This window comes from Neolamprologus brichardi, chromosome 12 (genome assembly GCF_056152115.1).
Source record: "Neolamprologus brichardi isolate AB-2024 chromosome 12, ASM5615211v1, whole genome shotgun sequence".
NCBI lineage: Eukaryota > Metazoa > Chordata > Actinopteri > Cichliformes > Cichlidae > Neolamprologus > Neolamprologus brichardi.
Window position 1 is genome coordinate 29,669,505 of NC_142115.1, and position 26,741 is coordinate 29,696,245.

Here is a 26,741-nt window from a genome sequence, read left to right on the forward strand (position 1 = left end):
TGACTCGCCCTGAGCTTTGGTTTCGCTGTAGCTACGGCTGGGAAAGTGGCTAGCAACCTTGTCAGTCGTTCACTGGTTAATGTCAATAATGTAGCCCTCGTCAAATGTTCTCGTACAAAGAGATGACGGTCTTTAAATGAATTTCGTGCTGTCGGGCAAGTCGTACGCACGCGCGACGTTGTTTGAGTTAGCACTGGCTGAAGTTAGAAGATTGTGAAGATAACGACTGAAGTTCCTCCGGAGTGATATGAGTAGCGCTGGGCTGACCAGTGGTAGCCTAGCTTATGTGGCGAGTTAGCCAGCCGAGTGGGACATGGAAAACACAATATTTCCAAGTGGCTTTAGGCCATAAATGAATTAATATTTATTCGGACAGCTATCAAGAACCGGTCTTACAAAAACTGAAGCAGAAGTGTCTGGCAGTAGCTTTCCCATCCTGGCTGCACTGCTGGCCTAGGTAACTAGGAGAAAGCTACCTAGCTGCACGTCTGGCCCCTCAACCAAAGTAAGTGTTTACACTCGTAAATTGTTCATTGACATGGTTCTACGGTTCACTTTAAATACTGGAGTTGCTAAATGCATTTATATACTTTATTTACATGATATCTAAGCTAATATGGGTGCGTGTCTTGGCTGTTAGCGCCAGCTTAATTAAACTAATGAAGCTATAGCTAACGGTAGCACGCAAGATCATGGCCTTGGTGACTTTGTTCTGAAGCCAAGTTTATAAAATATCACTGGATATGCCCAGTCGCACTATCGATTTGTGACTTTGCTACCTGTCACATTTGGGTTAATGTACTACACGTCCAGAAATTCTGTAGTATCATGTAATCCTAATAAAAGTTAGAGACATTTAGGAGTCTTGAGGAAACAATTATTGCAGAACCTTGTCTTAAATTATAGGAGATGGTATATGTAGCCAAACCCCCCTTTTGCTCAGTGTATTTGCACATCAGAATTTATTAAAGCTAATGTCATGGGTTTCCTCTTTCTCTCTGGGAAGTATCAAACTGCATTCAAAGTATTTTTCTTTTGCTTACAAACCAGTGTAGTTTTAAATTAAACATGTGAGTGGGGAAAAAATAAATTTATGCAGAAAAATGCTGCGCTTTCACTTTTTCTAGTTCCTTTTAATTTGAGCTTTTGTTTTCGGTTAGCTGTTGCGGTTTCTGTAAATGAAACTTTAACAAGCATGTATTGCTTTTTCTTCTTGATGTTTTCTGAAATAAATCCATTCAGTGATGTCAAAAAGTGACGACAAAGGAAAGGGAGTTGTTTATACTCCAGCATAGTTCCACTTATTTTGTTATAGCACTAGTCACTTGAGCAGAGCTAATTTCTGTCATTTCTTTGCTGTTAGACGTTTAGTAACAAATTTTATTTTAAATTGAAGATGTTTAGTGTTTTCGTTGTCCAATAAAATAAGGACAGGACTGTGTTAATGGCATATTTATATATCCTAATTAAACCACAATCAGAAGCTATTTATAGTAGGTTTTAATTTTGTAAGAAGTACCATAACACTCATAATTCAGCTCTCAATTTGATTAGGGCAAGAGCAGTAGGGGTTTGCGGATTAGCAGCTGTTTGAAAGACGATTTCCTTATGCTGCTTTGTTGTGGCAAAGTGCAAATTGTACTCATTTTAGAGCTTTAATATCTATAGTCTTTACTATTTAAGTGTAAGTAATTGACCAAAAGATGACTTTACGTGTAAAGGCAGCCATTTGTTGAATTAGATATACAGCTTTTATAATCGTTCTGCCCTGACAATGGTTCCTCTGTACTTCAGCTTTATGCAACACGTTTGATAACAGTTTATGTAAAAGTTCATTCCATGTACCCTAATCAGAATATTGAATTTATCACAGAGTGCTTTAAAAAAAGGAGACGAAAAAGAAGAACTCTGTATCATTCTGTATGCTGACATGTCACATTAAACTGATTCTGATTCTGTCTGATATCTTTTTTCCAAGCGAAGAGCCAAAAGAGGTCGTGTCAGTATGCTGACACGAGGTTTAATGAGAAAACAGGACAAAAATTTTCATCAGTGCTTCCAGCCACCATTGGTATTCCTCCCGATTCCCTACTTTGACCTCCTTTGTGTGACTGTCTTTTTAAGCCTTTAAGTTTTAGTAAGATTACCATGTTTAGTGAAAAATGTTGTTTAGTGATTAAAATTAATGACATAAAATCCAAAAATAGTATCTCCTGATTCTTATAATGATGTCCCCTACATCAACCATAACATTTTATCATAGTTTATGCCAGTCACTGTGAATAAGCTTTAAGTTCTCACAATTGAAGCACTTCTCAAGCTCTGTTGATATAATTCACCTTCACTGTAATTTGGTTGCTTTCAGTAATTAACAGTAGTCTTTTTTTTTCCTGACCTGTGTGCAACCACTTATTTAAAAAAAAAAAAATCTTGACTCAATCCTTCGGTCTTTAATTGTTGTAGTCAAATCTCAAGGTTACCTTTTTATAGCAAAATTGTTGAAGACTGTTTACACCGTGAAACATTATTTCAGAATATCTTTGAAATTTTTCAGGTTTTAGTCAACGTCACAGATGTCGCAATACTGTCTTTATTAGATTATCAAGTAATATTTTAAAAACTGCTGATACTGGTCAGTGTTCTCCTTTTGTGCTACTTGTGTGCATCATTTGTTACAGTAGACTATAAAATTTTCCTGCGCCACTGGGTTGATATGTCTGGGAAAGCTCAGTTGTTGGTTTACGTCATATCTGACCAATTTAAAAACAACAACAACATTGGTTTCATTGGTAGTTCTCCTTTCTTAAATATGAAGTCCCTCAGAGGTCTGTACTGGGTTTGTTTTTTTGTTGTGCTACCTGTAGGTCACATTAGTCAAATAGCATTTAGTTTTGCTACCATGCTGATGACAGACAGCTCTTTCTCCCAGTAAAATCCACTGATCCAACTATCCTCTCTAACCTTATTTTCTGTCAAATGTTAACAGACTTTTTTTTTTTCATTTTATTCTTTTAATGTCTAGATTTTTATGTCAATTTTAAGTTATTTATTACAATGGAATCACACTATCCTAATCATTCTTGTACGTACACTTGTGTTTGCTTGGTCAGTTTTAATTTATGGTTAAATGGTTTTTATATGCATCTTTTATACATATATCTTTTTTATGTTTCTGGGAAACATTTTGTAATGCTGGTTTTGATGGGTTCTATACTAATCAACTTTACTACTATTATTATTTTTATTATTACTGAAGGTTGTATGCTGTTGATGGCCTCCCTGCCAGCCATGGACACTGTGACAGACACATGTCCAGTGGCGCACCAAAATGGGACTGCCCATCGGGAATCTGCAGACACAAGACCAGCTGCTGTTGTTCTAAGGCTTCATTTATATCACACCAACCAGGGAGTGGCCGACGGCAGCTTTCTAAGCTACCCACCTGGGGACTATGTAGCTGAAGAGCTGTGCATAGATGCGGCAAAGGCATGCAGTGAGTACTCACGCTGTGCAAGTCTCCATAAAAAACCCCCATTCATGTTTTTTTCTGTAACTTGGAGCATAGATCCCAAGATAAGGTTATCAAGAGGCCACAGTAAAACCTAATAACAGAAAAATTGGTAGTTTGTTTGCTCATCTCCATGCTGTGTTTAAACTTTGCCTTTACTGTCTTTAATGATAAGAAAAAATAAAGTTGCTTAGCTTTGTACTGTGTTCTTTTTCTTTTTAAGAGGTAAAATTCATCAACAGTATGGCTTTGCAGAGTGGGACTACACTCACCTGCGCATTGTGCATCTGATGATAAAACAAACACAAATGACATTTTAGACAATCTTATTGACCTTTTTCACTTTCTACTCTATGTATCCTGAGGCATAGTCCTCAGAGCTCCCTCTAAATAAAGCATTCATTTGTTGTTAGTTACCTAATTGAATATAATCCAAGTTTACAGAACATAATGTGCCCTCTCATTCTTTCGTCACTGTAGGTATATCACCACTTTATTGCAGCCTTTTTGGTCTTTTCCGAGAGCAGGATCACTTGTGGTTTTCACCCAACCACATCTTCCAGCTTGATGAGACTGCATCTGAAGATGTGTTTTTCAGAATACGGTAGCATACCTTATTTTGCCTCTGCAATTTTTCTTGTGTCTTTTTGAGATTTAAAATGAAAACGTCTTAATGACTCTCTACATTTTCTTTCTAACCTGTTTCCACAGGTACTACTTCCCTGGTTGGTATAGTGGTGGGGCATCCAGGGCTTATCGATACGGAGTCACAAAAGGGTCAGAAAGCCCCGTCATTGATGACTTTGTAATGTCGTACCTCTTCTTTCAGGTAAATGCTCTCACCTAAACCCCAAATAGGTTAGAAGTTGATTGTTTTTATGCAAGTTAATTTAACAAAAATATTCAAGAGCAGCATTTAATACCAGAAATGTAGAGAAAGTGTTAAAAAATAGCAGCTTTTATCCTTGAAGTGCAGAACTATGAGTTAGGTCACATGTTTAATTTTTTTTTTTTCCTCATTACTCAGGGATACATATAAAGATATGAATAAGAAACTAAGATACTGGTATATTTTATTCTATTCTCTCTGATCTGCCAACTTCAGTGTATCTCGTTATCTCCCTCACATGAAAGAGAGAGATGTGACTGTAGTGTTAGCATTTGTATACAGCAATTTACATCTCTGCATCTATGAAACCAGACGTGAAAGCAAGTTCCTTACTTGCATTTCACAGATATTTCTCTTCTGTCACTGTCCAGAAATGTAACTGGCATCTAAGGCCTATTAATTAAGTCAGTAATACAAAGAAAAATCCTCCTATTGAAAGGTACAGTTAGGGTACCAGTAAGGATCAATAACAAAACCAGTACCTGCTACTGTATGTTTTTGCTGGAAATTCACAGGTTTATTGTGTTAACTGCTGTGGTGTTGGCTGATGTTTAATTGGACAAATATTTAAATATTACTCTGCATTGGATACTTGCATTTGTTTTGCTTGTTTAGAATGAAATTGTGTTATATACAGTTCTTTTTTTTTTAACATTACACCAATGAAAAATATCTATTTAGGAAAGAAAGTGACAAGTGCAGTAAACTTTATCAGAAGAGTCCTCAAAATTGTACAGCCAGTTAAAACAATTAAAAAATATATTTTAATGTATAGTGACCACAATGTAATAGAAATATTTCCAGGGTAGGTGAATGTTTACAGTTTAAGCCTACAATTTGGCTGAAGTTAAACTCTGCATGAATTTAGGATTATGTGGAATTATGGTGGCAGAAGTCTGTCGTGGTGGCCCGGCAAAACCCTAAGAGGGAGAGATGAAGCACCACCCAAGAGGTCATTTAAATATGTTAGTGTGTTTGCAGCCATTAAAGCTATTCTATATGCTTGCGTTCATTTATAGGATATGTTAAACTCTTTGTGGTCTAGTCAGCTTACATTCTGTGTTTCTGACATGAAAGTTGATAATTTGTAAAAGGGCAAAACCAAAATGAGGGGGCATTGTTGAATTTTAGAATTTGCTGTCATTTTAATAAACCCTTTTTTCAGTGTTGGGTGTAATAACAAAAACATTTTTCCAGTTTTATTGAAGACACAATAACAATAGCTTGTAATTGGTGCCCAATGCCATATGTTTTTAAAAAAGGGTTGAACGTTATCTTGTAGTTTTTCTCTTGTTTAGTGTTCACACTGGCTTCTTATTACAGTCAAAACAAGAGCTGCAAATATGACGCCAGAGGGCCTCACGGGAAGCTCATTCATTGGTCAGATGTGGTAAAGAGCCACCCTGCATAATCAGTGTTTGATCCAGTCACTGCAAGCAACCTATGTTGTACCTAACTTTTCTCTAAACTGTTAGGGTCAGAAGGTGACAGAGAAATATTTGTACATAGGAAAAAAAACAAGGCAAAGAGAATGGGAGGAAGAACCTTGACATGAGGCTGTGATCAATAAAAATATAAATTTGAATTAATTTTAAATTTATTGTTGCACATTACTGAACACTGATAGCACTGCCTGCTTTGGATTAACACCATAACTGAGCTTACAAAAAATGAGGCAATTGTTTGTAAGCCTGGTTGTGATTGTATGGTCCATACCCATTTTAAATATCAGTCTTTTGTGTGCTTTGATAGGAGCATATCCTGAGATTGTTGGTTTAATTAAAAACTGTCACACTTGCTTAAGGCTGTGCGATATGACCAAAATCTCATATCCCGATATAAGACATCTAGCGTCCGATAACGATATAAATCACAAAAATGTAACATTTTCTGTAAATTCTGTGAATCTCGGGCAGCTCGACTTGCATGAATTGTTTCCAGCTGGGTGTCGTGTACCTGGAGTCAAGTGTTTTAACATGCATGAAACGATACATTTTTAGACATAAGTTGTAACGGCCGCCGTTTTCTTTGTGAGTATTTATTACACGGCGTGCTGCGGGGAAAAGCCTGTTCTAACATTTGAGTCTAAGCTTTATTTTTTAGCACCTGATGGCTCTTTTTTGCTTTTCATCTGTAAATAATCTGCATACTCTTTCACGTGATTCAGTTTATTTTGAAAAGTCTCAACAGGATCTTGAGCTTTATTGTGAAAGGTTTATGTAGAAAATAAACGAGCAGACACGCGATGGTTTTACCGTCGTTAAGAAAACAGGCGCTTGTCTGTTCATAGTGTGGTTATATTAAATATAAGAGAGAGAGAGAACTTTAAGAAATTAATATAGCCACTACAGGGACCATCAAAACGATGAAAAAATATTGCTGTAAACAGTTTATTTTGCGACACCACGAAACAAACGATAGCGTAAAATGAAACAATAGACGTTTTTATGTCGAACAGCCCTACACTTGGTATACAGAAATGACTTAAGTAAAGTTACGGTAGACTTGAAAATATGGACAGACAGCAGTACACTCACCTGAACGTTAGCTCGATCAGATACAACTAACAATGATTGGTATTTTTCTCTCATCGCAGTGGAGGAATGACTATCTGAATGGCTTGGTGAAGTTTTCCAACTCCCATGAGACACAAGAAGAGTGCCTTGGTTTGGCTGTACTTGACATGACAAGATCAGCCAAAGAAAAGCAGCTGTCGCCTCTTGATATATATCACTCTATAAGGTACTTAGAGTTGCTTTTATGGGTTTTATCTGTTTCACTGCTACTAATTGACTAATAATGCTGACTTGCCTTAACAAAAACAGCTGTGAAAGAAATTTGGCAAATTTGCACCAGGTGAACATAATTACTGAGGCACCTATAGACTTAAACATACAGGAGCTACTCAGCTATGAAAGTCCATACCATAAACCTCCTGGTGCAGAGTTTTTGCTGAGGTTTGGAACTCTGCATTTATGAAGTCAGCAGAGCATCTGTGACTTTTACAGCACCTCAGCACTCACTGACCTCACTCTATAGCTTTATGTTGTCTGCCACATTGTGACTGAGTTGTTGTGATTTCTGATTGAGAAAGCTTGACAAGGGCTAAATTGTGATAGTTATACGACTGGGTCAGAGTATCTCCACAACTGCAGCTACTGTGGGGTGTTCCCAGTCTGCAGTGGTCAGTATCTTATCAAAAAAAAAATGGTCCAAGGAAGAAACAGTGATGAACCAGCGACAGGCCAAGACTCATTAATGAGCGTGGGGAGCGAGTCCAATCCAACACAAGGCTCGCAAAATCGCTAGCCCGACGTCCCGGGGCTAGCGATTTTTCCAGTCGGGCTACCAAACTCTATCTCTGCCCTGCCCGTCGGGCTATCGTAGGAAGGAAAAATATATGTCAATGCTTTTGCATTCTTTCGGAAATGTAGCTGGGTAATTATGTCATTGGCATCGGTGAGCCACTGTCAATATGTGACATATTGAAATCGCATTTGAATTTGCGCTTGTTTTTTGCTTTCACTTTGCAATCACGCAAACTGTGTATAGAGAGCAACAGTATTGATTGGTGAGTGATGATAATTTGCGCACCAATTCCTCTGACATCGTCTTATCAGTCGTTAGCTTACTATGCAAACATGACAAGTGAAATCTCCCGCAGCAAGCTTAAACATGTGAGAGGTTGATCGCGCAGAGAATCGCTGAGTGTTATGTGAGTGCGTGTGTAAAAGCAGCAGGGTATATATTTTAGTTCTGCTGAGCCAATAAGACAGGTCAGGGTGAAGAAGTGACAGCCAAAGAAAAGCTTACCACAAAACGGAAAAGTTATGACAAATCAGACTATAAGGCAAAAAGAAAGTGCAGCTTTATGGTTTCATGGACAAAAGAATTTCTGTGGCTGCAATATGACAAGCTAAATAACCAGGGCTGCACATAAGTGGTCCGCAGGTGCGCATTCGCTGTCAATATAAAAAACGCGCACAAGATAAGAAGTTGCAACGCGTGTTTGCGTACATACAGACATTTGTTTAGAACTCTTAAAGATGTCGAAGAAGCTCCTTTAAGCAATTACTTTGGTGTTCCTCCACCTCCAAAGAAATGTCAGAAGGAGTCCGAACTGCAAAAGAAGCACGTATTCTCGGAAAAGTGTTTGCAGGAGGTGAGCTGGCTTCAAACAAATGATGAACGCACAGAGATGTGGTGCAGAATGCGCTGTGAAAATCCCACTCTAGCGGACAAAAACAGTGCCCATTATATGGACGCAAACGCGCGTTGCAACTTCTTATCTGGTGCGCGTCTTTTATTTTGACAGCGAATGCGCACCACTTATGTGCACCCGTGTAAATAACATAATGTTCTGCCGGGTGTGTTGTTGGTTTTCCCTCGATTTCTGAGTCGACAAGCGCCTTTGTTACTGGGACCAGTCATTTTAAGAAAGGCCCCCATTAGAACCCATGAGAAATGCAAGAAATGCATTATTGCTCAGTCTGCAATATCTTTCCCAGAACAAACACCAATTGCAAATAACATACTAAAAATAAACCTGAAAAATCTGTTTAGAACAGCGTACTATGTTGCAAAGAGTGAACTACCACTGGCACAATTTAGCAGTCTTTGCAAACTTCAAAAAGCAAATGTCCTAGATCTTGGTTCCACTTGCCTCTTACTCGTGACTTCAGTGGAAATTTCAAATTCAGGATCTGACACAGACTGATTCATGTCCTACACAGTTCTTACTTGGTTCTAATTGAACAGAAATTTCTATGAACTTGTATTTGAGTTGATGATTGTAATTTTTATACAATGTTGTAATTTGTGTTTCAACAATTTTTTGATTGTTTTGTTTTCTTTACAATATTATACTTTAATGTATAATATCATAAAGGAAACAAAACAGGAAACAAAACATCAATCAAAAAATTGCTCTCTTTTTTTTATTCGGGCTTACTTAAATATATTTTGGGCTACCAAAAACTGAAGAGTCCCTGCCCGAAGGGCTACCAGGGATTTTGAAATTTTGCAAGCCCTGCAACAAAAGTTACCACTCAGTAGCTTCAGACCAGTCAGGGTGTCCATGCTGACTCCTTTCCGCTGCCAGAAGCTTCAAAAATGAGCATGTGCGCAAGTCCATACCTCAAAGAGTCAGGGCTATTTTGCCAGGAAAAGGGGGGCCAGCACAATATTAGGCAGGTGGTCATAATATTATGTGGTGTTGGCCAAAACCTTTGTCCATTTAGTGTATTTGAACTTGAAACATCAAAGAACAACTCTTTAAGTTTCATATGTTGTTTGTTTTAATTTAAGAAAATTTATGAATGAGAGGTAAAACTTGAGGGGGTAGGGACAAATAAGTAAATACTTCTACCTACTCCTTTTCAAACAAATAATGGAATAATATATTGTAATGATTGTGAAGGCTCATGTTTGAAATGTTTGAAATAAAAATGAACTGAACTGAACTGAACTGAACTAAATTTGTGTTGCTATCTTTTATTTTATAATTTTGTACAAAATATGTGGAAGTGCAGAGCTTTTTTTTGTGAGACATTTAAAGGATTCATGATACTTGGCATATCACGCTGACATAAGAATTTACTGAATCTCTTTTAGCTACAAGTCCTTCTTGTCAAAGGACATGCGAGCTCAGATCCAGGACTGCAACTTCTTGACACGGAAACGCATCCGCTTCCGCTTCAAGCGCTTCATCCAGCAGTTCAGCCAGTGTCGGACTACAGTTCGTGACCTTAAGCTTAAGTACCTCATCAGCATGGAGTCTCTGGAGAAGTCCTTCTATACAGAGACCTTCCAGGTCAAGGAGCCATCAGGCGTCCAGCGCATCATCCTGGTGGCAGCAGATACTGGCATACAGTGGTGTCGGGAGTTGAGTAAGGACTCGGAACAGGTTGGTACAATGAGTACTGTGTTAGTGTGTATTTTGGAAGATAAAGAAACTGACGTTTCACTGGAACACCTTCTGATAGTCCTTGTCATAACAAACAAGTGTTTAGATCCATTAAACTATCAACCCCCCCACCACCACCACCTTTTGCGCGACTGATAGAAACGAAGCCTATAGCTGTGCTAATTTTGACCACACAATAAACCAAAACTTGAGTTCAACAAGCTTTATGACACAACTACGTGCATAAGGACCTCGGGAGGAGAGGAGTATTGTGGTAGGTATAGTGCGAAAGCTTTCTTTTGTATAAGAAAGGCATGTTTTGAAATCACAGGAACCATGTGCATCTATTCCGTGTAGAGTGGGTATACATTCAGACTGCAGCAATTTTTGGACCTTTCTCTCCACCTAGGTATCAGTCAGTGCAGCACATGCTGCTTTCTTTGTAAAAGGGCCTTAATGCATTATTGAATTGTTATTGTAGTAATTGTTTCTTTTAAGTTCCTATGTTACACTGTTTTGCCAGGAGCTACAGACCTTGTGTGATTTCCCTGATGTCACCAACATCAGCATCAAACAGGCCAACAAAGACGGCACTGCAGAGAGTCGGGTGGTTACCATTAACAAGCAAGATGGCAAGAATTTGGTAATTTCATCTTATAAATCTATTTATTTGTAGACTCTCACCACAGCCATCACCTAAGTGTCTACTGATGCCTTTTAATATACAGATAAATTCACATTTCTTTGTTGGTTTGTGTGACACAAATCAACGGATGTGGCTGTTACATTTTTCTTGATATTTTAGGAACTGGAATTCCCCAGCCTGCTTGAAGCCCTCTCTTTTGTGTCCCTCGTTGATGGCTACTATCGACTGACCACAGATGCACATCATTACCTTTGTAAAGAAGTGTCTCCCCCTAGGCTGGTTGAGGCCATATCTTCTCATTGCTACGGTCCAATCACGTATGTAAAATATTATATTGTAACATCGACATGTGTAAGAACTTCCACCTTAAAAAAAATCCAGCTTGAATGATGTAACCCATGATGTATTTGACGTTTTATTCATTTATATAGGTGAATAAAATTTCCCACTCGCCTTGTGGGCGGTCTTTATCCTTCAAGCTTGGGTCCTGTACTAGAAGCCTTGGAGCTTGAAGGTCCTGTGCAGTGTCTTTGTTGTTCCTAGGATCGCGCTCTTCTGGACAGAGATCTAGTGCCTTTTATGTAGTCTTTCAGTCAGCTTTGTCCATCCATTAGTAGATATCAGCTTCCACTTCCATCTGGCGGTGATACATGCTGTGTAGGGTTCTCGCCTTCCATGATGTTTTCTGTTCTTGCTTGGGTTTCTGCTGCCTGAGGTATTCACTAAGCATGTGAGCAGTTGTAGCCATCTTCTAGTTGCTTTTTCATGCTTGATTGTGGTTCTGACACTCACTGGTCCTCGGCCACTTTCCCTCCATGCATGAAACCTTCCATGAATAGTAACAAGCTTTCTTGTCTTGATGTCAGTGGCTTCCATCTCAAGGCTACAAATACACACAGCCGCTCTATCATTTGAGCACACTGCTCCGACGTGCTACGGTTATGAGCCGAGTTACGTCATGTCGCAAGTTTTGTGAGGTGCTTTTTTGATATTTAATGGATCGGATTACATTTTTTTTTTCTCTCCGATATTCGATCCAGTAATTTACATCAGTATCTGACCGATACGTAATATCGGATCAGTCCATCTCTAGCTGTAAGACCTCAAAATTCTTGAAAGCAAAGTTTTGAAGTTCTTCAAAAGTTTTAATGATACACTTCACACCACAGGCTGCTCAAAAGAAAGTGCCTAATGATTCAATTAAAAAGTGGTTATTTTCTGAGTTGTCCTCTGTGTGAGCAGAATAGTGGTTTACCCCTTGTGTTACTGGCCTTTATGTTTGAGTGATTCATAGGTCAGTGTTAAGTGGCCTAACAAACAAAAAAACATTCCTCTGAAATTGTTAGATACAAAGACAACACTGTCAATGAGTGAAAAACCAGCCAATGTTCAAAGAAATCTTTGAAACACTTTCAGAATCTTGGAGACCACTTTCAAAATCTACAAGAAAGTCTGGCTCCTTAGAAACACAATATTCAGAAATAAGGGGTGGCTGCAAGATTTTTGCACAGTACTGTATTTTGTAGATATGGGTGATCAAAGAAGTAAAACCACTTAATATCATCTTATGGGGAACTGTCCTTGTCAGTTTATTTTTTAAATCAGACTGACAGAACAGCCAGACTCTAAAACAAAAAGACAAACCTATATATTATTCTTTGTTTCTACCAAAACTGCTCCTCTCAGCTCAACAAGTGTGTTTTCAGTTAATTCTTTACATGTATAATCTTTAAACATTACCACTTTCACCAGACTACAATGTTTCAGAGTCGGTCATTAAACTCAGAGCATATGCAACACTGAGCATGTGTAAGTTAAACACTTGCACATTAGCAAAGCTGTTTCCCAGTCTAGATTTACATTATGCTGTTAGTGAGAAAGACAGAGGCAAACAAGTGTGTGTGTGAATGTGTGTTTGACTATAACAGATGGATGGATAATTTCATGAATATTGATATTTTTGTCATCTTTTTTTAAATTTTCTGACACCGCAGGTTTTTGGCTGATGCTAAATTGTCAGTTTAAGAGCAAATGGTAATAGCTGTATATTTGCGCGTGTAAAAGAGAGTGTGAGATAATGCCTAGATGTTTAAATATGATTATTTCTGCAATTTGAGCCTGCATTATGCTTTTATTCGAAGTGTGTTTGTTTTAGGTTAAACTAAACTAAAACAAACACTTTGGTGTTTTAGACTCATAAATAAATATGGGTATTTAAAATGTTTATACTATTGTGTTCCTATTTAATGTTTAGTAATGTGGCCAAAATGTAGACAGATTCCTTTGGCAGTTGGTGTTTATATATATCCCCCTTGTATTGTGTTCAAGTTAAAGGAAGTTTGTTCCAGTGTTGCCGCTGAGTATCCCAAATATGATGTCAATAAAGGCTTTCTAACTGGTAATACTGCATTTTCCTCCATCAATTTTATTTTATTGTTTTTCTTGTAGAATGGAGTTTGCAGTTAACTGGCTTCAGAAGTCTGGAAACAAACGGGGACTGTACATTTTGAGATGTAGCCCGAAAGATTTCAACAAATACTTTTTGACTTTCCCCGTTGAGGTAGGTGACACTCAGTTGTGGTCTTTCATTTCATTTTTTTGTTTTTGTTTGTGTGTATTGCCCAAATGTGACATAAGAGTCCATGAGTGGGTTTGGTCTGGCAAGTTGGCTGGCTAGATTTTTAGTTTCTAGGTAAGTAACTTTCATACATTCTATATTTATCTTTTAGATTAACTTTTGTCATGTTATCACATTTGTTGTTGAAATGCACCAGTATGTGTTTATTAATACCTACTAATTCTTTCTGGTATTGTATTGTATTGTTGTGATGTCTTTCATGATTAAAGGATTCTCAGTTTACATTAAATTCATCATTAAAATAGTTAATTTGGTGTCCTCTTTGCGTTTGCCAGGTGTATGATGCTATAGAACACAAGCACTGCCAGATCACCAGGTCTGCAAGTGGAGAGTTCAACCTCAGTGGAACCAAAAGAAACTTCAGCAGTCTGCAAGAACTGCTCAGCTGCTACCAGAAGGAAACAGTGCGCTCAGACAGCATCATTTTCCAGTTCAGCAAGTGCTGCCCTCCTAAATCCAAAGGTAAAACTAACAGAATCTGGATTTGTCCAATTCAGGTGCATGTTAGCAGAGCACAGATGGTAGATATTGCATCAGAAGGATTTTGTGCAGTCTGTAAATTTGTATTTAAATAAATTTAACAAATGTATCGGGCAGGGATGGTCAGGCTGGTGCCTGTGGTCATTGATGACATTTGTTTTGTTTTTTTCAATTCAGTACACAACTAGCCTTGGTAGTGTGTGTGAAACTGTATAGTTTGTCATTAGTAGATTCTATTTTGTGACTTGGTGGAGTGTTTCTCCCACTTAAGATGCAACTTTCAGATGAGCAGAATCAACGTTCTGGGATTTATTTAGCTGGCCGGTTGAGCATGAATCAAGACATTATATTGGCTTGTTACAAGTTAGTTAAGACAAAGGATTCAAAAGAAACATTCAAGTGTTATACTAATTTTAAGTATGTATACTTAAAATGTATACATAAAAAAAGTATGTAAAGAAAACAATCTTTGGCTCGTCTGTGTTACACGTCAGTAGCGTACACTATATTGTGTATTCGTACTAAATTAGATTTTCTAGCAATCTTATGATTGGCTAATCTTATAGATTAGTCAATCACTAATACTACAGAAGAAAAATGCACGAAACACAAACTACCAGGCAGGATGACTCAAACGTGCCTCGGTCTTTGTCTGCTTTCATAATTCTACCACAAGTCTTTTTCCCAGAAACTGATGAAGAAACACATAACCTGGAACTTCTCGAGTCTTTGTCATCAGTTCCCGTGCTTCTCTCTGTTGGATTGTTACATTTTATTGCAGGATACTTAGTAAAAAGTTTCTTAATAATATGATGCACCCTCAAATACATTTTATTTGAGGGTGCCTTTCTAAAACCCAAGGTCACCTTACAAAGAGAAAAAGACGTCAATAAAACAGTAGATTAAAATAGATTCTAATAAATTAAAATACAAAAAAAAAAGCAAAATACAACCACAAACAAAATATTAAAAAAACAAACAAACACGATTTGACAGCAAGTAAAATCTGTATTAAAGCGAGTAAACCAGTTTAAACAAGTAGGTTTTGAGTTGTGACTTGAATAAGGGAAGGGAATCTATATTTCTTAAGGCTGATTAAGATATTATTATTAGATAATATTAATGGAGAAACTGTGAGATTTGGTTAACCACTTAAGCCCCACGCCCCCGGTACCGAGGGCAAAAAGGAGGAGATCACGTTTAATCGGTTATAGCGTGGGTTGAGAAATATAGGTCCAGACATGTGTGGTATCCACAGAAACCTCTGAATCTCAGCTAAAATGTCATATAAACCATTTCTACAACCACCAAACACACCGAAAACAAGCCGTGATTAAACGAGCAGTTATGTAAATGCGCAGAAGTCCGCTAAACAAACAAAACCAAACCAGAAATTCTTCAGACTTCGTGTAACAGGCTAAAGATGGGCTGGTTAGCTTCCAGGGCTATCACTGACTCCACACACCAAGTTTCACCACGATCAGACCAAAATTCACTGAATGAGCCGCAAAAGAAGACCACAATAACACACAGCGGCGCAAATGCGCTAAGACAGAAATTGGCTTACCGTCCCGATTTCCTCCGGTATTTTCGCCGGTAGCCGGTAGCCACGTGACTAACAGTAGTTACCATGCCTACCTAGCCGCATCAGAGCAGTTTTCCGTCAACAACCTCCATTTTAGACCCACCTACAGACACGTGACTGGACAGACGCCACATGCAGTAAATTTGGGCCCACGTGGGTTTTGGCATCACAACGTCTGATTGGTTGAAGTGACGTGAACGTGGCATCGTTACTATGAATCTATTGGCTCAAACGATTAAAAAGACGTGTCAATCATGCAAATTGACCAAAAGAAACCAAAGTTACAGCCCCTCGGAGTTTAAAGGGCCAGAGGCCAATCAAACGCTCTATGCGCGCTGCAGAAAAGGGCCATTACCATGTAAATGTGTGGTTAATTCTTCAAAAATATCTTTTAAAAAAAGGATTTTAGGCCTGTTAATAAAATTTATTAATTTCTGCTCTTTAATACCTAAAAAAAATCAACTGGCATGGTGTCCAATTGTGTGCCAAAATTGGACATTTTTGTACAACGTCTGGATATTCATGTATTGACAGGGCTGTAATTTTTCACTGTTTCACTTTAGAAACATGAGTCTTTGCACAGGTGATGTCTATATGTTGATTACTGAATTTCTGGAACCAAATGTGATCTGAGGCATATTTTTCAAAGGGTTATATGCTAAAAATAATTATTAAAAAAAATAATTAGGCAAGGATAAAGTCTACTTACTTTTTCTGTGTTCCAGTCTCAGTAACTTTGACACAGTAATATCTGCTTCAGTATTTACACCTCTGATGAAATTTCCCAAGTGTTAGCTTTATTTTGATACCAAGATTGTAAGGACAGAGTTTGTAATTGCAGAGAAATAATCAATTAAATTTGGGCATTATATTTTCGAGCAGGAAGCTCAGAAACCCCCTTGGGGCTTAAGAGGTTAAGGTAGAGGCTGTGCAAACGAGTAAAACTTGAAAGTAAGATTGTTTTCTTTTCTTTTCAATAACAGAAAAGTCGTGCCTCCTCGTGTGCAGGAGCAACAAAGGTTCAGAAGTGCCACTGTCCCCATCACTACATCGACACAACATCAGTCAAATGGTGTTTCACAAGATCAGGAAAGAAGATCTGGAATTTGTAAGCTTAGTTTACATGTTCAGAGCTTTAATATGTCTGTATGCCCTCATTTATCCAGTCATTCTTTACATGAATGTTTCTAATGTTCAGCATTATTATGTTATAGTATTGAATTGCTATACCTTTATAGGATACCCTCCATATTTTCACCGATAAGTTAAATGTGCTGGTGTTATGAGTTTTTATACAATGATGATCTTTCTCTTAGATGGAGAGTCTCGGTCAAGGGACTTTTACGAAGATCTTTAAAGGGGTTCGAAAGGAGCTGAGAGACTATGGAGAGCACCAAACGGAAGTAGTCATGAAAGTGCTGGACCAGGCCCACAGGAACTTCTCTGAGGTCTGTGGCTTTTGTGCATGTTTTGCTTACAGAGGCGTTGATTTTTTTTTAATTTGTGTGATTGCCCAGATTTTCTATTATATTTACGTCGGGGGGCATAACAAAGGCTTTGACTAGTACTGGTAGTTAGTTGAATTCATTTTGTGGTGTGCTTTAGATCATCAGCCAAAACACTGGAACTTTACACCACCGCTCTTGAGTCCCTTTACTGGCATATTTGAATGAATTCTTTAACAGTGGAAATTTCAAGCGGGAGCCATGTGACTTCTTTTCATAAGCTTTTCCTGCCTTATAAAAGCATCATTTGGCTCTATTTTTAATTTTTTTATTTTGTTGCCTTGAGTCACTTGGGTTGTTTTTTTTTTGTTTGTTTGTTTTCTGGTTTTGGGTTTGTTTTTTAGAAAGGGGCAGAAGTGCATCATTGTAAAGGAAAGACAAAAAAACAAGATAAAACAAGATCACCATTGCATAACAGGATCCGCAAAAATGAATTTTATCTCAATCATCAAGTATACATCATCAGGTTTCATAATCATTGGAAGCCCTAAATTTAATTTGATTATTCATTGCACAGCCTTAGAATAGGAGGTAATATTGGAGCTGATCTTAGGTTTTGTCAGACAAATATAGCTAAAACACTGACGTAATATAGTTTTGTTTGGTGGTATTTTTTCCGTCAGCAAACAAATATATATTTTCTTTTTTCTCTTGTCCTGCAGTCGTTCTTTGAAGCCGCCAGCATGATGAGCCAGTTGTCTCACGTACACCTTATTCTAAACTACGGCGTTTGTGTCTGTGGAGAAGAGAGTAAGTTGTCTCAGTACCTATTTATTTGGCAAACAATTTGAGCCATGTCATTAAGCCTAATGTGCCAACTATGCACCATGCTTTACCACAATCTTAACCGGCTGAACTTGGCTGTTCATACATCCTTGAGAAAGGTAGTCCCAGAAATCCATATGCAACGGGGTGAGTCGCCAAAATTCCCACATCTTACACATGATCTTGTCGCTCGACTTTAACGTCAATACTAATTAGTACTTACAACCAAGTACTGATTAGTAGTACTAGTAATACTAATACAGAACTTTTTAACGCCAAAACCCAGTAATTGCTGAGCTAAAAAAATCAGTAAATATTTCAATGTAAACTAAGGTTTTGTTTGTTGTGTAAATCTTCAAGAGTCAACATGTTTATTTAACAGCCAGAAGTCCACTGTGGAGGTTTTAAGTGAAAGTGGTTGTGGAGGTGGGGAGTACATTTGGACCTGGTTGGCCTAAAGGAAAGCTACCCTCATGGCTTTCATAAGCTATGACGTCAATAAACACTTGACCAGTGGCTTTATGGTGTCAATCGCCAGCTGTTTCTGAGTACAGCATGATGGTCATTTTCTAAATGATGGTTGTTTAGAAAATGTTAACAAGCCGCTGCCGTATGACTGCAATGTCGCTGAGTTTTTAAACCAGATCTGTTTACTTGTTATGTTAAGATGACGACTAGAAAAAAGATTGAGGCTTTAAGACGAGGACACACTGACTGATAAGTGACAGCCACTCTTTATATATACTCAGTGGGTATATATTAAAAACATGTATCTAAACTGATTGTAATGTAAAACCGAGCTGTAGCCCATCTGAGATTCTGTTAGAAACATTCAGTTCCTGAATTTGGTTTTTGTAATAAATCTATAAATCGCTATACTGTACAAACCATAATTTCCACAACTTTAAGTCATTGTATTTTTTTTTTTTTTAAACTTCTTTCCAGACATCATGGTTCAGGAGTATGTGAAATTCGGCTCACTGGACACCTACTTGAAGAAAAACAAGAACTCGATTAACCTTCTGTGGAAGCTTGAAGTGGCGAAGCAGCTGGCCTGGGCCATGAACTTCCTGGTATGAAAATATGTGCCGCTTCATTTTAGGTCATGTCATTGCTAAAATATTGATAATTATAGATTTCTTTGTTGCTTACAGCTGTTTAGTACTGAAAACATTTTTTTAAAAAGAAGTGAAACTTTAAAACTAAAGTACATTATAAAAATAAATGTAAGAACATAGGAAGTGTTTTGTTAATAAGAAAGTGTGATATCTTCTCTTTTCTGTTCCTGTAGGAAGAAAAACATCTTGTTCATGGGAATGTGTGTGCAAAAAATGTTCTCCTGATCAGAGAAGAGGATCGGAGGGCTGGGAACCCACCTTTCATCAAACTAAGTGATCCTGGTATCAGCATCACTGTCCTGCCCAAAGAAAGTGAGTTTGTCCGTTGTGCCGAAGGTCAGCACGGGGCAGTAGAGAGCTAATTAATATATTAATGTAACTGCAGTGAGCTTTATTACTTTTTTGTTACAAAAACAGAGCTAAAATGAGTTATTTGCTGTCTTGTTCTGCAAGCATTTGGTAAGTGAAGAGCTAAAAGTGGAAGGTCAATTGTTTTTGTCTGTAATCAGTTCTCATTGAGAGGATCCCTTGGGTGCCCCCTGAATGTATTGAGGACCCTGCCAAACTGTGTCTGGCTGCTGACAAGTGGAGTTTTGGCACTACACTGTGGGAAATCTGCAGTGGTGGCGATAAACCTTTAGCAACACTAGACAACTCCAAGGTAAAGCTGAGTGGCAACATATAAAACATATATTCATATATATATATTGTTTCCATATAAATGCATGCTAATTGAAGAGTTGCTTTAAGTCACTGCATCTGCACACCGGCATTAATCCCCAATTTTTTGTCCCAGAAAACCCTGTTTTACATGGATCACCACCAACTTCCTGCACCAAAGTGGACTGAACTGGCTAATCTGATTTCTAGCTGCATGGACTATGAGCCCACATTCAGGCCTACGTTTCGTGCCGTTATCCGTGACCTCCACAGCCTCTTCACACCAGGTTGGTAGACGCCTCAAAAACTAAACTGAAGTTGTAAAAACATAACCAGAAACATGAATGTAGTATCTTCTGGGTCACAACATTAAAAAAAATAAATAATGTGGAAGTGCCTTAAATCTGGATTCTAGCTGAAGGCCACCAGATGGATATAGCTGTGGATGCAAAAAATAAAACAAACTTCCGGTTTCATAGAAGTGGGTCATGTTGAATGAAAAATTAAGTCTCTTTTTAAATCTTGGTCATCCGTAGTATTTACCCTGGGGTCGGTCTGCTGCAGTTTCACTGTCAGACTCACCCCTCCACTTCACAGCTGGTTTTTACATGATCCTGATGACAAAAAAAGAGATTTCACAAACCAAAGGTGACGTCACAGTAGGTTAGGTATTTTCGCAAACAGCTTAAATCCATTCGTGTAAGCAACCAAGTGTCCGTTATCCCTCAACTATGATTCATGCCTGGGGAGGCCAGACAAGTCCAACGTCATTTCCATACAGACACAAGAGGTTTCTCCTTTCTTTCTTCCCAGACTATGAGTTGATCGTGGACAGTGACATCCTGCCAAATAGGACAGTGGGGTCTGCGTGGGCATCTAGTGGGTTTGACAATCAGGATCCAGCTCAGTTTGAAGAGAGACACCTCATATTCTTACAGCAACTGGGCAAGGTATGATAAATGTGGAGGTTGAGGTATTTTTGAACAAAATGTGCATTCAAAAAGGATACAGTACAATTAAAAATCAAACTATGAATAAACAACGACGGCTCAATTATTTGTTCTTCGGTTCAAGGGAAACTTTGGCAGTGTGGAGATGTGTCGATATGACCCACTGCAGGACAACACCGGAGAGGTCGTGGCCGTGAAGAAACTTCAGCACAGCACCGCAGAGCACATGCGAGACTTTGAGCGGGAGATCGAGATCCTAAAATCTCTTCAGCATGAGAACATTGTCAAGTACAAGGGCGTTTGCTACAGTGCAGGTACTTTTGATCAACGTCTCTGTAGCTTTGTTTTTCTCTTACAGAAACAAAGTAAGCAGGTAGTTTTACATTTTCATTAACTAAATGCATAGTACAAACATTTTCTACTTTTTTTATCTTATGTGGGAATGGAAAAAATAATTCTACATACATATTTCTTAGTATCCTTCCCCCCAGTGTGGCTTCATTATGTCCTCCTACAATTCGGTTACAGATGAGCATTTCATATTTTGGAAATTTTCCTTCCTTCAGGTCGACGAAACCTCCGTCTCATCATGGAATATCTTCCCTTTGGAAGTCTGCGAGATTACCTCATAAAAAACCGAGAGCGAATCGAGCATCAGAAGCTCATCCATTACACTTCTCAGATCTGCAAGGTACTGCAGACATGGCCAGTTTGTCCCTTGTTTGTGCGTTTTTCTGACCACTTAAACTAGTTATTAAAATATAATTGTTTGTTTTTGTTACATCTTTGCATAGGGTATGGAGTACCTATCAAGTAAGCGGTATATCCATAGAGACTTGGCAACACGAAATATCCTAGTGGAGAGCGAACTCAGAGTAAAAATCGGGGATTTCGGCCTCACCAAAGTTCTGCCTCAGGACAAAGACTACTACATGGTGAAAGATCCTGGAGAGAGCCCCATATTCTGGTCAGAATATGTTTGTTTTTTAGAATTTACCTGTGATCCTCTTCTCTATTTTTAGTTTAGTGTAGCCTTATAAATTAACTTCAGAGAAATGGAGTGACCTGGTGTGCTGCTTCACAGGTATGCCCCCGAGTCTTTGACTGAAAGCAAGTTCTCTGTGGCGTCGGATGTCTGGAGCTTTGGAGTTGTACTTTATGAGCTATTCACCCACAGTGACAAGAACTGCAGTCCTCCTGCAGTAAGTAATACATCATACATACAGTGCATTTCAAGTTTTTATGTGTGTATAGAAAGAAAAAAGAAAGTAACTTTAGAGTTTTAAGAGCACATCTCTGTGTGTATTACCAAAATGCACTCATTGCACCTTGACATCTAACAAACAGATCAACATTCCATTTTTAGCAGGCAGTATTGCCTCTTGTCTTTTGGGCATTGCACCATAGTGGTTTTTGTATTCTAGTTAATAGTGGAGTAGTGTTGTGACCTGACTCACACCTGGATAATCCTTGAGTCACACCCTTCAGATTAACTTCATAGCTTGTAGGAACATCGGTTAAAACAGGTTCTCATGTTGAAAAAGGAGTGTGTGGAAATCGCCTCAAAATCTTTGTGAATTCAGATTTTCTTTCAGACCTAACAGAAATGAGCTAGTCTGCTGTTTTGAAGTAACAAGTACAACACAATACATAAGATGGTGTTCAGAACGCACACATATCAAATATGTATTTTATTTTTTTTAATTTTACACCTGACCAAACTAAACATTAGTTTTCAAGGAGTTTTCATACGCCTGGAAAAATAGAGCAGTCATGTTTAATCCCCTTCATAAATGCATAGGCCAGAGTTTCAGGTTTATATCTGTGTTTAAATAAAGTTTTAGTTTAAAAGTCATTTATAATCATTCATGGAGGTTTGTTTTCTTTTATGCCAATATATTCCAAGTGAAGCCCTAGTAAGCTATATAAGAGGTACTACTAGTAGGTGTCCAAGGGGGAAAGAGTATGCTGATAGTAGCCCTGTCAACAATCTGAAACAGATTGGAAGACATTTTGTTTAAAAAATGCAAAAATTAACCCCATCAAGAGGTCTTTTTCTCTCCACCTATACAGCAAAAAAACCCAAACAAAATAAAACAAACTGGAACACATGCTGTTAGTTTTAATTCATCAGTTATTGAGTTAACTAGTTAGCTTGTTTATGATAGCGACTAGTGAGTGAGTATATTACTGTCTAAACTTGGTTATTTTGATATCCAGCTTGAGTGAAATAAAGTGAACTCAGTTAATTCCTTTAATCTATTAAGACAGAGCATGTTTACAATAGCATTTAGTCATCGCCAAAGGCTCATTGTGAGCCAGGAAATCCCTTCAAACACAAAAATGCTAAATAAATTTGAAGGAACCCCCCCACCCCCCCAACCCCCCCCAACTGTACAAATACGTCTTCACAGACCTGTCAGCATGTGTCTTTTGGAGAATGCATGCCTTTAACATCATGCAGTGATTCATACTCTGTAAAAAAACAAATAAATCATAACATTTGAACCCTCACAACAACTGAAAGGTTATCTGACTGCTCCAGGAAAAAAAGAGGCTCTTTTTCAAATCAAATCAATTTATTTATATAGCACCTTTCACAGTGTAGTGTTGGACCCAAGAAACATACGCTGGGGCGAATATGTTGACAGCAGAACCTTTATTTAATACTGTGGTTTCTTGACTGGGACACAGACACTCCCGCTCTCTCTCTGCTGTCACGTCCGCTCCCCCTCCGACTGTCACTGCCAACATATAAAGAGACACAATCACTGTCAGATCCCAGCACACCTGTTCACCCCGCCCCTGCGCCGCCCCGGGAGCTCACTGCGTCACCCCTCCTCTGCAGCTGGCCAAAGACCACACCCACGCCACACACAGGATAAAAACCACAAAGTGCTTCACAGTAATATAAAAACAGAAATGCATAAAATACATCAATAATCAAACATACAGCACAAATCTAATTAAAAGCCAATCTAAATAAATGAGTCTTAAGCTGCTTTTTAAAAGAATAAATACAATCAAGGCAACGTAATAATGGAGGGAGAGCATTCCACAACCTGGGGGCCACCGCTCTAAAAGATCTACCACCTCTGGTCTTAAAACGAGTTTGTGGGACTACCAACAGCCTTTGATTAGATGATCTCAGGCTGCGAGAGGGAGTGTGGGGTTCTAAAAGATCAGAAATGTAGGCAGGGGCATCACAATTCAAAGCTTTAAAAGTCAGCACCAAGATTTTAAAATGAATTCTAAAATGTACTGGGAGCCAGTGTAATGAACTGGTGTAATGTGCTCTCTTTTTCGTGTCTTAGTTTAAAGCCTTGCAGCAGCATTCTTTTTGTTTCTCCCTCCCTTACCTGAAGCATCGCTGAGTCGAGGTGTGCACATGCCTTGTCTTAGATTAGATTTCAGTTTGCTTTATCTGTAAGGATATTCTTGCGCTTTCTCAAGAGCTTAAGTTTTATTTAGCTTAAGTCATATGGTGAAAGTCAAGCTATTTGAAACATTTTTTCCTCTCCTCCTGCTCAGGTTTTCATGGCCATGATGGGGAATGACAAGCAAGGACAGCTGATTGTCTATCACCTCATTGAGCTCCTCAAATCAGGCAGCAGGCTGCCTCAACCCCTGGGATGTCCTACAGAGGTACCATCGTGCTCTGCTGTTTGTTCTTTTGTTTTGGGGTTGTTTGTTTTTCTTGTCAAGTTATCAGCCCTAACAAATTTTGACCACAACATAGACAAACTGATTGGACGGCTTTATTCCCAAGTAGTTGCTTAGTTACACATCAAGCAATTGTATCTTTGAATTGAAGTCATGCTTTTCTCTGCCACTCTATTAGGTGCTCCCTGCCTAGTACTGGGTTGTATGCCCTTTTGCCTTCATGATTGGCCTAATTCTTCCTAATTCTTACAGTAAACTCACAGTCATGTTAGGGGAATGAGTTTGACATTGTTAGAACTCTGTAACGTGGTCTTATCATGCTCTGAGCTACTATTACAAAATGGGTACACTGTGGTTGTGGCTTTGAATGTTATAACTTGAGTACAAAGCAGCATAGGAGTTTGAAATTGATCCCATAGATGTGCCTACTAGGAGGCTGAGGGAAGCACTGATGACTACCAGTGGTTTCTGCAGGTGTGTGACAATCCCAGCCTGTCTGGCATCAACAGCTGTGCCACATTCACAGTCCCTTAAATCATCTTTTTCCCCATTCTAAGTTCAGTTTGAGCTTCAACAAGTTGCCCATTGAGAATAGTTTAGACATTCAAGAGTTTTGTTGTTAGTCATCAGGAAAATCAACAGAAATCCTTCTGAGGATTGTTATGACTCCGTTTCCATATCAGGAATCAAATCACTACCAGTAGTTTTTTTTGGTTTGTTTGTTTATTTGTTAATTATTCGTGTCCTACTCTCTCTCAGATACATGAAATCATGGAGGAGTGCTGGGACAAAGACCCTGGTTTGCGCCCTTCTTTCAAGGAGCTGGCCCTGCGCATCGACCTGTTCAGGGACAGTAAAGCGTTTTAAATTCACCCAAAGTGCCCTGCTCCTCTTAACCCGAGATGCTCTTAATGTTATTGCCCTACTTGTGGCAAAGGGACAAAGCCCAAAGTGAGGTCCTTCCCCTGATGGATCCCAGCATGTGGCAGAGCAGCTTGCAAATGGAAGAGTTGAGGTTCGGAACGAGAGCCTGCTTATAAACTAGTGCCTTTTAAGCAAGGTGCCCCATGTTGGCCCACAGCACAGTGGAAATGGAGGAGGAGCTTGGACAGTTTGAAAGTGGAAGGTGATGTTCCTGAATTCTGAATCTGTTTGGTCAAATTTGTACCAGAAAAGTTTTGAGGTGTTAGACTGTGAGTAGACTGTTGCCAGGCCTAAAGCTACAGATGCTTGTGGCGAACAAGTTCTTTGTGTGCAAGCGTGTGTTTGTGTGAGAGTGAGTGCCTGTTGTGTCTATACAAACAGCTAGCGGGGCTAGCTCTTGCCATTTCTTGTCCTTGTCCAACCAGAGAAATAGACAAAAGCTGTTTTTCTATCTATGTTTGTATATACCTACAGTATATTTGTGTATATATGTCCAGTAAAATTTTATAATTTTGTAAAATTAAACTAAATACTATATTTGAACTGCCATGTTATTGTAAATGAAGTATGTGCAAAAATTATTTTATGAATTGTTTTGTTTGCAATGTAAGAGGTTGTGTGAAAATTAAACGGTATAATTCAACTGTGTATATGTTACGCAGATTTTTTTTTTGTGTTCAGTTCCTTTTAACGCCATTTTTCAGCATAAAGTATTGTGCTGTTAATAGGGCCAGTTATTAGATGGGGACAAATGAGAACCTTCCAAGCAACAGCAAAAAATAAATGACTGAAGATTCACAAACATTTACACCAGTGTTTGTCTTGATGCACACTCAATAGCCCAGGTAAGAAAGTCACATAAAGCTGATTCTGGGAAGAAGTCGCTTGGAAATGTTGCTCTCACTGAAAATGCTGCCTTGAGATGAGGGGATCATCTGGGATTGGTGTCAAGGTGATTAGTGGATGTGTTCCCCAAAGTCTTTGATTCCCTCTGTGCTGTTACAGATTTTTCTCTTAAGATGTGCTTCACATGGCTCTCTAGATTAGACTATGCTGCTACTCATACAGTACTTTGTTCTGATTTTGTGACACCAGCAAAAAGAGAGAATAGGTCAAAAATCCAGAAATATCAACTTCTTTGGAGTCAAATAGTGATTTTTTTTTTTTTTTTTTTTTTTTATAAAAAGATCACATTCTTTATTTTACTGCCGTTTTCGTTTTTTCCTCCTCCTGGTGTAAGTTGACGTCCATTGGCTGCTGATTCAAACGGCTAAAAGCTATAAATAGACTTTGTGGAAAAGGTCACACCGATCTCTTTACAAAGGAACCTTGCATGTAACTTTTCACGGTAAATATGAATCGCTCTTTACATGTCTAATTGCTTTTTACTTGCTAATTCAAAAGCAACAGATGATACAACGTATATGGAAATTGATATTTTATTTTGAAATCCGGATGACGTTTGAGCTGTGACTTCATACTCGCTAATGATGGTAGGCGGACTT

At 38.5% G+C, this 26,741-nt stretch overlaps 1 protein-coding gene across 1 annotated transcript; it reads left to right on the forward strand.

Moving 5' to 3' along the window:
- jak2b (Janus kinase 2b) lies at positions 1–25,893 on the forward strand. The gene is made up of 24 exons (XM_006790029.3): positions 1–505; positions 3,257–3,493; positions 3,989–4,112; positions 4,220–4,337; positions 6,994–7,139; positions 10,011–10,302; positions 10,826–10,945; positions 11,108–11,265; positions 13,397–13,508; positions 13,862–14,048; positions 16,635–16,759; positions 16,968–17,099; positions 17,819–17,906; positions 18,867–18,994; positions 19,213–19,351; positions 19,549–19,700; positions 19,836–19,986; positions 20,513–20,649; positions 20,774–20,963; positions 21,216–21,340; positions 21,444–21,616; positions 21,734–21,851; positions 24,181–24,294; positions 25,072–25,893. The coding sequence occupies exons 2-24, from the start codon at positions 3,262–3,264 to the stop codon at positions 25,177–25,179; spliced, it is 3,369 nt and encodes a 1,122-aa protein (XP_006790092.2). The 5' UTR covers positions 1–505; positions 3,257–3,261; the 3' UTR covers positions 25,180–25,893.
- The last annotated feature ends 848 nt before the right edge of the window (positions 25,894–26,741 follow it).